This window comes from Trachurus japonicus, unplaced genomic scaffold (assembly GCF_045865225.1).
Source record: "Trachurus japonicus isolate A0001 unplaced genomic scaffold, Traja_1.0 AP030340.1".
Lineage (NCBI taxonomy): Eukaryota > Metazoa > Chordata > Actinopteri > Carangiformes > Carangidae > Trachurus > Trachurus japonicus.
In genome coordinates this window covers 30575-40952 of record NW_028220473.1, presented here as the reverse complement: position 1 = coordinate 40952, position 10378 = coordinate 30575, and the positions used below count along the sequence as shown (strand labels likewise).

Here is a 10378-nt window from a genome sequence, read left to right as displayed (position 1 = left end):
AGCCACGGCAGAAGTGTAGGCTTGGTACCAACATTTGTGTGTAAAAAGACCATGGATTTATTATATTTAAATCCATGAAAAAGACAGACAGCCAATCGAGAGCAGCTCCCACCCGGCTTGTAACTGATGACAGACACTTACAGGTCGGTCTGTGTACGTATTTACAAAACTGTTGACACTTTTACAGATAGATTTATGTACACTTACGGATCTTTGCCATAGTAGTCTATGATCTTTGCACACATTTGCAGATTTGTCTTCACTTGCAAACCTGAATACAGACAACAAGGATTTGTTTTACACATTTACAAATCTGATTACACACACACACATATTCTGAAAACACATTTGCAGATGCATGTAGGTACTATACACACACACACATGTCAGTAACGTTACACATTTACGAATCTGATCACACACACAGACAGATTGAGTTACACATTTGCAAATAATAAAGTAACAATAATACCTCCATACTTTTCAGCGTTTTCGGGGAGCCCTACTACCAGCCTTTTAAGTTCTTTCTCCGAGCACGATTTTAATCTAGATCTTCAGTCATCTCTCATCTCCGTTTTCACACTCTGCAAGCCGTTAGCATTAGCATTAGCATTAGCATTAGCGGTGATATCTTCTTGAAGGTCCGCTAACTTAAAACTCTTTTGCACAGCATCGACAGAGCTAACTTATTCATCACAGCACAGATACTTACTTATGTTGGTGTTAATCGCGGCGACATAGCAGTAGCAGTAGTAGTAGTAATAGTAGTAGTAGTAGTAGTGACTGCAGCTCTTTTAGCACCGCAGCTAAATCAGCAGCTGGTCGTTATAGCAACATCGGCTAACGTTAATTAGTCTTTACGCGTTAATGACTAGTATAGGACTTTGCAAACATTTTTCGCAGAGCTGTGAGGACTGAGGAGGAGACCCCCCACTCTAAAAAGCTGCCATCATGGTCTGCGGCTCCACAGCGCCCGGAAATATGAATTATTTAATGATTTGATACAGTAGTTTTATTTATTTATTTATTTATTTATTTAGAGCAGGTCGAAAGTTATAGTAGGGGAGACCGGGGACAGTAGCAACAGGCAACATGTCATTTTTCTCCAATCATGAACAAGCTAGAGTGATGATACTCACAGTTGGATTCCCTCCCTTGCAGAGAAAAATCAGTTCAATTCAAAAGATGCTCCAGGATTTATTGCAAAAAAAAAAAACTGTTTTCGAGGTATGAAAGTATTTTTATCTTGAGCTTTGTTTTTGTTAAAACTGTTGTCACTCTTTTTGTGATTCTGCTCAAACTTATATGGTTTGAAGGAGTGATATGCTAACTTTAAGATGATATGATTAGCATGTATCAAGAGCACTTTGTTAAGCTAGCACATGAACTGTCCCCATGCAATATATGAATATAAAAACAGACCACAAAACAGTATTTTGACTTTTTTTTTTTTTTTTTTTTTTTTTTACTGTTGTATTGCTAATATTAAAATGATGAGAGAATAAATGACAATGGCAATATAAAAGTTATTCCCTCACAAATTGTTCCATTCATCCTATGTCACTGAAAGTCTTTTTTTTCTCCAATTTGAATATTTGACATCTGCACATACAATAAGGCCTCCTAATCTAGACAAATCTATACTGTAATTGCCATCTGATCAAAGCCGATGAATAAATAAGTTAACACTATAGAACTTACATTTTTGATAATAATCCTTTTACTAGACATGAAATATATTGTTGCAACCATCCCCGGGCCCGGGGTCAGTTGCAACATCTGACTCCATACACTCAAATGCAAATTGTGAAGAATGTGGGTTCTGTAATCATCTTTTAATTGTGTTGGCTATTAACAGACAAATGTAAGTTTATTGTATAAAAATGTGGTTTGTCTAATCCAAACCGTCTCTGAGTAAGAGAGCCAAATGCAAAAAGTGTTGCAACTGTCCCCGGTCTCCCCTACGTCAGATTTACTTTGTGTGATGTTGGGGGGATGAACTCCATGTGCATCAAAGTGTATAACTTTGACATTTGTTCTTTATTGGAGGATTTGTGCCTCAAATATCTTTGAGATTTTCAATTGGGCAACTGGAAAAGATTTGGGAGTCACTGTTGGACACCAGAGCAACTTAAAAATCTATCCAAATACCCAAACCTATTAACTTTTAATTGGACCAATTTGCTTGTTTAAAGTAGTATCTAGTGCCAGATAAGATAAGATAAGATAAGATAAGAATGACTTTATTAATCCCCAAAGGGAAATTCTGAAGACTGAAACACTCTTAAACATCTTAAGTCAAAAAAGCCCATTGCACTATAAATTAATGCACTGTTTCCAAACATAGAAAATTCAGTCTTAAATATTTTATTTTTTTAATTAAATGACATGACAACACAATTCAAGTATTAATTCCTAATTATGTTAATTGTAAATTTCCCCATAGTGGGACGAATAAAGGATCATCTTATCTTATCTTATCTCCTATGTTCTTGTCTGGTTGTGGTAAAAGATTCAGACCTGATGTAATAAGGAAATGTACAGAACCTGGCATTTTGTTCTCGCACCACATTCAACTGAATGATTGTACAACACGGTGTTTCTACACAGAGATAACATCAACCTCAGGGATTTCCATCTTCACATTAGCCACATTAGCACACACACATTTGTCAGCACCTCTTCTGATTCTGTTTATATAATTACAAACTGAATTTTCTTCAGTATTATGCTGTTGATTGATTTCTTTAAAACAAGAGGTAATTTGCCCTCAGTTGAATTATTGTCACAAACTGGCTCAGTGGATGTGACAATGAGGGGAGACCACATAAAGTTTAATTAAGAACAAATAATTTATTATAACTAAGACATAAACCAAAGGTACAATAAGGTGTGGAAGTCTGTAGGATGTATCATGAATGCGGTGCATGGATGAGCGGTCTGTGTGCTGTGGTGGAGGTGTTGAAGGTGCAAAACCAAAAAGGATGTCAGCGAGTGGAAGGGAGAGAGAGTTTATAGGATGGCGCCCAGGTGGAGGGAATCAGCTGACGACCCTAAATTGGCTCTTTGCACAGCTCCACTACTTCCTGAACTTAATGCTGCTCCCAGGGCCGGCCCCTGGTATAAACCCTCTATGTGGTTGTTTAGGGCCACAGCCGTTAGGTGGGGGGCCACATGATCAGAAAGGTACCGGGGTTCATCAAGTCATTTAAACATCCTGAGGTCTGCACGTGCAGCTATGAGCTTTATATGTAATGTGAAGTCAATATTCAGCTTCTTTTATCTCACATTTGAGACATTTGGTGAAAATAGAACGGCAGAATGACAACATTTGTGCTCAAAAAGCAATCTTACAAAATGTCATTTTAGACTTGTTTTCTACACTTATCTATTACTGTATTCATATCCTATTTCAAGCACCAAAACAGTTCATTCTCATGACTGAAGGAGTGTTTTCACAAGGGATTTGACATTTTTCAAAAAGCAGACCTCAAATTTCCAGCATTTGGCCTAAATTATTTCTTTCTACAGTGTTGTAGGACAAACTGGCCTCAGTGTGCTTACAGCGGAGGTTCTAATATTTAGACATAAAACACTTGAGTATTGTTACATCTGCAAGTATCTTAAAAAGATACATTTAAGAAAATATGTAAAAGTTGAGAAAATGGCCTCAAACCTCAGAGGGCATAAACACGTCTGTATTCAGTTTTAACCAGTGATTTGGTGTTTGCGCTTAGAGTGCAGGGCCACAAACAAAAATCTTGTTTAGGGGGCCACCAACATCCCAGGGCCGGCCCTGGCTGCTCCTTTGTTTCCTGTCTTACATTATTGGACAACCTGATTAATCCAGGTGTGTCTGACCATTGTGACTCCTCAGACACACCTGGATTAATCAGTTTGTCCAATAATGTAAGACAGGAAACAAAGGAGCAGCATTAAGTTCAGGAAGTAGTGGAGCTGTGCAAAGAGCCCATTGTCCACTTCTGCTTCTCATGATGTGGCTGTTTGAACTTTATCTTTGGCCTCCAGATTCCTCCACCATGCCGGACACAGCGGACCCCGACTTCCCCCCAGTGACCCAGAACGCTGTGTTCTACCCGTTACGAGGCCATGACGAGCCGCCACCGCCGTACCCCGAGCCCGACCCGGGGGAGGAACCGCCTCCCTACTCCGCTGCAGTGTCGGGCATCATGTACCCTCCACCCCAAGCCGAGGAGGGTACGACCTGTGTCTCTGAACCCGGCGTTGGGTGCGAGTCGCTGGGCAACGTGGAGGTCCTGACCGGCGGCGAGGCTGCAGGGCCGAATCCGTTTGATGACAAGACAGTGAGAAGAGCGTTCGTCAGAAAGGTTTGTGTCTTTGAGAAGATCTGAACTTACACAAACAGTGTTTTATGTGTCTGATCTGAGACAATATTTGGGAAATGTGTTTGATAGAAAAGTGGTAAAAAAGTGGGCCTATCTGTGCGTTTCCCAACCCTCCAATGACATTGAAAAATTCCAGACAATGGAACTTAAAGCAGAAGTAAGCGATATTTTTGTGTTAATATAAGTCTTAAATAGTTCTATCTTCCGACAGCAATCACTTACATAGAGTGTTTGGTCTGAAACACGGGTCTGTCAGTCCCTCTGCTCTGCTCTGAGCCGAGGAGAAAACTTTCCTTGTATCCTACAAGTTTTATCCAATGAGGAGAGAGAACGGCATAAAGGGGCAGTCCTCTCTGTGTGTGCAGCCAAGGGATGCGCCTGAATGTGGTGACATAGGGACGAGGACCAATAGATCCATGACGAGGGCGGGGGCTGCTAACTCCATCGGCTGACAAGACGTTACGGTGTGTTCAAGGCAACCCGTAACTCGTGTTTTTCCGACCTGTGAAGTCGTACCAGTTCGATCTGGTACGACTTCACGGGTCGAAGTTACGAGTGGCCGTTATAGTGACTTTCACAGGTAAAACAGGTCGGAGAAACACGAGTGGGTTGCCTGGAACGCTACAAAGTTGTGACTTGAAGCTGTAATTTACGGTTTCAAAAGCCTGCCTGGAACGCAGCATTAGCCAAAACGACCGGATCGCTTACTTCTGCTTTAAGGAAGCTGAATTATTCCTGCAACACAAAAATATTTTTTTCTAGAGACTGACCTTGTCTTTGTTTTTATTTTTAACAGAAGGGACACTTTCTCCTCTTTAGGCCTCCAATAACAATCAATCGGAGCAGGAAAAGTCACCCATTAGACATTCACAACCCTTGAAAAGAAAACACATTACTTTGTTGTTATTAAGCATAAAGACACCTTGATGCTACATTGGGCAAGTAAGCACATTCAGTAACTTATTTGTGAAGAATAAAAGTTCAAGTTTAAGCAACTTAAAGGTACATTGTGTAGGAATTACTCCCACCTAGCGTTGCGGTTGTATATCGCAAGCAACTTAATCGTATTTTTCATGCTGCATTCACCTGAAATTGGGCAGACGGCAGACGGACGACAGCCGCTGCACGTAACGGCTTAAACAAGCCTCTATGTAAACAAGTGGTCCGTCACTACGAGGTAAAACAATACATGTGACAATTTCTCTGGACTTCTGTGACTAAAATGACATCTGGTTTGTTACCGACGGCCGTCTGCCCGACTGCAGGTGAATGCAGCATCAGTGTAACGCTCCATTCCTCCACTGATTAATGAAAAACAGACTTTTGAACGAAATAATCGATTTTCGTGAATAGATAACAGGAGAAGTTACACAATGTCCCTTTAAGTTTAAAGTAAGTGTTTTTTCCCCCATATATTTTTATGTATTGATAATCGTTTCTTTAATTTTGTATATACATCTTTTTGAAAAAATATTACCTCTAATGGGTGAAGAAACTTTGAATTTTTAGTTATAGCACCATAATAATCTCTTATCTCATAACTCCAATATTTGCAGCAGATTAAACAGATTCTCAGTTTCAGAGCTTCATATGAGATCGAGGCACTAGAATCAGTGTCATGTCAGATCAGTGCAGGAGAGTTTGTGGAGAATAAACATGAGTGTCATATTAATAATCATACACTTGTTCTGAAAAAGTTGAAAATGACGTTAATTGAAAGTGTTTTTGTGTCCTAACCAGACACAAATCTTGTCTGTCATTCTTAAATCGATGCTTTTTCCAAATGAAACTAAAAACATTACATATAGATATGTTCACGCCCGACCAAATCAAACTGAGTTAAATTTGACAAAAAATATTTTGCCACAAGGCGGAAACGGTTCATCTGATCACTCAGTAACGAAGCTCTTGCTCCCGTCTCTCTGCCTGTGCAGGTGTTCTGCATCCTGACCGTGCAGCTGCTCTTCATCTTCACCGTGGTGTGTGTGTTCACCTTCTCCAGCGAGGTCAAAGAGGCGGTGCAGGATAACGCGTGGGCCTACATCACCTCCTGCGTCATCTTCGCTGTGGTCTTCATCGCGCTCACCTACTACCGGTCCTTCAGCCGCCGTCACCCCTGGAACATCGTGGGACTGGTGGGAGCAAAACACAACAACACAACAAGAGATTTACTGAGATTCTTACTTTTTTTGTTGTTGATATTAACATTAAACACAAAACGTCATTTCCACGGATGAGAGGAAATAAAACATGTATTTAAATTTACATCGTCTTTGATGAGTAAAGCTAAAAACCTCAGTTTCCTCCTTAGACAAGGTCACACTATGTCACTGTGGTATAATTAAGTCTGACCTGTTTTCTAAGTGCACTGAACAGACCCTAACACTTTGGATCATAATGAACCAGTGAGAGGAAACAAAGGTTTTAAATGATATGGTGATGTTTAAAGGGATACGCCAACATTTCTTTTTCGTGTCTTGCCTCACTTCCGAGTCCATGACCAGCAGATAGACACCATCCTTTCGACTGTGCGTGCAGTAACAAGGGAGATACGGGCAGAGCTGGCGCACCGCTAATTAGCTTAGCTCAAACACTGGAAGTGTATGGGTAGTGTTAGCCTGCCTGCTACCCGAGCCGAAATCAGCAGTCAGAAGCTGATTTCATTTTAGCTCTAAACTCTGTAAATATATCACTTTATCAACATTTCAAACATGTTTAGGTGAGAAAGTAGCCGTTTAGATCAGCAGTGTGTCGTTAATTTGTCTAAATACCAGCTGTTCACAATTTTATTCGGATGAATTTGGCGCTACTCAAGCTAGCCGTTGTGACCAACACACTTCCGGTTACTTCTGGTTACTTTCAGAAAATAAAACACGCGTTTCCCCTTTACATACAGAAAACCATGACGATAGAATTAGTGCTTTTACTTTGAAATAGGAAGCTAAGCTACCCTCGATGTAGCTAGCTTGAACCAAAATAAACCGTCTTTGCTTGAACCCTCCGTTTTGACCGATCTCGTCCCGTTAGCGGCATTTGACCGCTCAAGATGCCTTACCGGAGAGTTTTGTCAGCTCTGACACGAAGATCGGCCCGCCGGTTTCCGTTTAGAGTTGCTGAAGAGTTTCTCTGATGACTTTAGGTGGAGGCAGGCTAACACTACCTATACACTTCCAGTGTTTGAGCTAAGCTAATTAGGCTAACACTACCCATACACTTCCACCAGTGTTTGAGCTAAGCTAATTAGCGGTGCGCCAGCTCTGCCTGCGTATCTCACTTGTTACTGCACGCACAGTCGAAAGGATGGTGTCTATCTGCTTGTCATGGACTCGTGAGTGAGGCAAGACACGAAAAAAAACAAACAATGTTGGCATATCCCTTTAATAACCTGATCTTGAAATACTTTTCATTGTCATTCACATACACAGCTGCTCAAAGAACAAAATGTCATTGCAATTGTTTCTCCCACGGCCGTATTGAGGTAGATAACAATAAAAATAGATAAAATAGAGTTAAAAGTCAGGAGTACAAATAAATACATAAATAAATAGAGTGAAAAATACAAAGTTTCCATTAATAATCCATTTATTAATTAGTAATAACTGTATTTTGTGCTGACAGGCCGTGCTCACCCTCAGTTTGTCCTGTATGTTGGGAACCGTCGCCTCCTTCTACGACACCACCGCTGTGGTCATCACCATGGCGTCCACGCTGGCCATTTCTCTGGCAATCATCGCTTACTCAGTACAGGTCGGTCAAATATCATCACACCTTTTAATTAAGAGAGTAGGTACTCGGGGCTCCAGCTTCTTCAATGATAAGTTCGATTTTTTTTCTGCTTCAAATTGACCAAAACATTGTGAGATTTTGTGGATGAAATAAAGTGTGTCCAAGTAAATTTCAGAATTTCATGATATATTTATTATAGAAGAATAATATTATTGAATGGCCCCCATCACTAAACTCATGTATTGTGTCATGGGTCGGCTGTACAGAGTGGGAATAACATTACTATTTATCGTACTGATGGAAATTTGCTTAGACTCACTTTAATTGATGGAGAGAATATTCAGCAGAATAATACGCAGATCTGTGTGAACGTGTACTCGATTACAGCTAGTATTACATAACTGTACAAGTATGAACTGTGGAAACAAGTTATTCTATAACTGGATTGAAGAAACGATCTGAACTCTTTTAAGCTACTGAGGCTGGACACTTGTATACTGTTGTTAGAAAACCAAATATAAAGTATATTTTTTCTTATTTCTGAGGAACTTTAGAGATAAAAAAAACACTGAATGGACAGTAAACGCATCAATTAAATGACTCACTGATGTCTTTCTGTTCTTCCTTGCAGACTCGCTTTAAGTTAAATTTTTGGAACTTGTTGCAGCTCGTCCTGGTTGTGGACCTGTTCATGTTCCTCGTCTACTGCACCTTCCACTATTCACACATCCTCGCCGTCTTCTGCGGAAGCCTGGGAGCTCTGCTGTTTTCACTGGTAGGCACGACACAGAAAAACACACACACACACACACACACACACCGATGATAATAATGTGGCTATTTAAAAGGATCATGACACATTAACTAGACTTAGACAGGAGCTTTGATACTTTATAACAGAGGAAACTATGTGCAGGTCGGTAATTAATGAAGTTAATCAAGGTTTTTGATACGATTTACACTTGGTCATTGACAGTAGTTTAGTTTAGGGCAAAATGTTACAGGAGAAAAAAGTCACAACTAATGTTACGATGAACAGCAGGAAGGAGGAACGAACTCCTAAAGCCTTATTTTAGATTAGATTATTAGATTATACTTTATTTCATCCCCGAAGGGAAATTCGTTCATGACAGCAGCATTTAACAAAGGAAATAAAAACAAGACAAATGATAAAATACACAATTCATAAAAAAAATAAATAAATACTTTAAGAAAAAGAAGACAAAGGGAGAAAGTGCTACGGTGCTCTCGACTTGCTGGGCAAAGTAACAGATTAAAACAAGTGCTTGCTGGTAGACAACTATGGATAAAAAACAATTTAAAGTGCACGGGAGATTTCAAAAAAGAAGTGCGACAGACATTACAAATTAAATAGAACTATTAAAAAGTCTAACTGACATGGGGATAAAAGACCTGCGGAAACGCTCTGTTTTGCACTGAAGGTGTCTCAGCCTGTTGCTACGGGAGCTTTTCAGGCCGCTCACCGTCCCATGCAGAGGGTGAGAGGGGTTGCCCATGATGGCAGTCAGTCTGTGCAGCATTCTCCTCTCACCCACCTGCTCAACAGTCTCCAGGGAGCTGGACAGGACAGAACTGGCTCTTTTTATCAGTTTGAAAGGAACTGAATTTACACTTCAATACAAATCCTACAAAATAGGAATATAAAACTGAAGTTGCTACATGAAATTCAATAGTTATATAATTTATACTTGCGCTTTTCCTGCTGTGATGTGTTCAAATGTCCTGTGTAAAAACAGACCTATCATTTTAAAAACTACCGGTACGTCAGTGTTTTCTTCTTCTCACCCCGTCTGTCTGTCTGTCCTTGTCTCTCTCTCTCTCTCTTTCTCCGTCTCAGTTTCTGATGAGCGACTCTCAGATGATCATGGACCGTTTGAATCCCGAGGAATACGTCAGCGCTCCTCTCACCATGTACCTCGACATCGGCCGTTTATGCCTCTACCTGGGGGCTATTGCACAAAAGTAGAATAAAGAAATCCAGGATAACTGACCTAGTCTGGTCGGAGCATCTTGGCTTAATTGACCCTTCGCGTAAGCCCCGCCCCCTTGGTTACTGTTGCTACGGCGGGCAAGCTTTCACTCCCAGCCATGCTCCTGGCAGTATTTGGTATCGATTTCAAAGGAAATATCAGCAAATGTCTGGATAAACTGTTCTGAGATAATAGAGAGAAGAAGTCACAAAGATCATTCAGAGTTTTCAGTGACGTGACTCGCGCAGGAGGATAAAACATCTGTTCAACGACACGACTGGACAATGTACAGAG

General features: G+C 40.5%; 1 protein-coding gene across 1 annotated transcript; it reads left to right on the top strand.

Moving 5' to 3' along the window:
- LOC146960459 (protein lifeguard 1-like) lies at positions 1 to 10378 on the top strand. The gene is made up of 6 exons (XM_085772359.1): positions 1 to 143; positions 4030 to 4349; positions 6302 to 6502; positions 7986 to 8114; positions 8725 to 8868; positions 9952 to 10378. The coding sequence occupies exons 2-6, from the start codon at positions 4041 to 4043 to the stop codon at positions 10078 to 10080; spliced, it is 912 nt and encodes a 303-aa protein (XP_085628485.1). The 5' UTR covers positions 1 to 143; positions 4030 to 4040; the 3' UTR covers positions 10081 to 10378.

Bases quoted from the DNA above. Each gene is read 5' to 3' on its own strand.
- LOC146960459 (XM_085772359.1), top strand. From the start codon at position 4,041: ATGCCGGACACAGCGGACCCCGACTTCCCCCCAGTGACCCAGAACGCT. The intron at 4,350-6,301 runs GTTTGTGTCTTT...CTGCCTGTGCAG, and splicing joins GAAGAGCGTTCGTCAGAAAG to GTGTTCTGCATCCTGACCGT. The intron at 8,869-9,951 runs GTAGGCACGACA...TCTCCGTCTCAG, and splicing joins GAGCTCTGCTGTTTTCACTG to TTTCTGATGAGCGACTCTCA.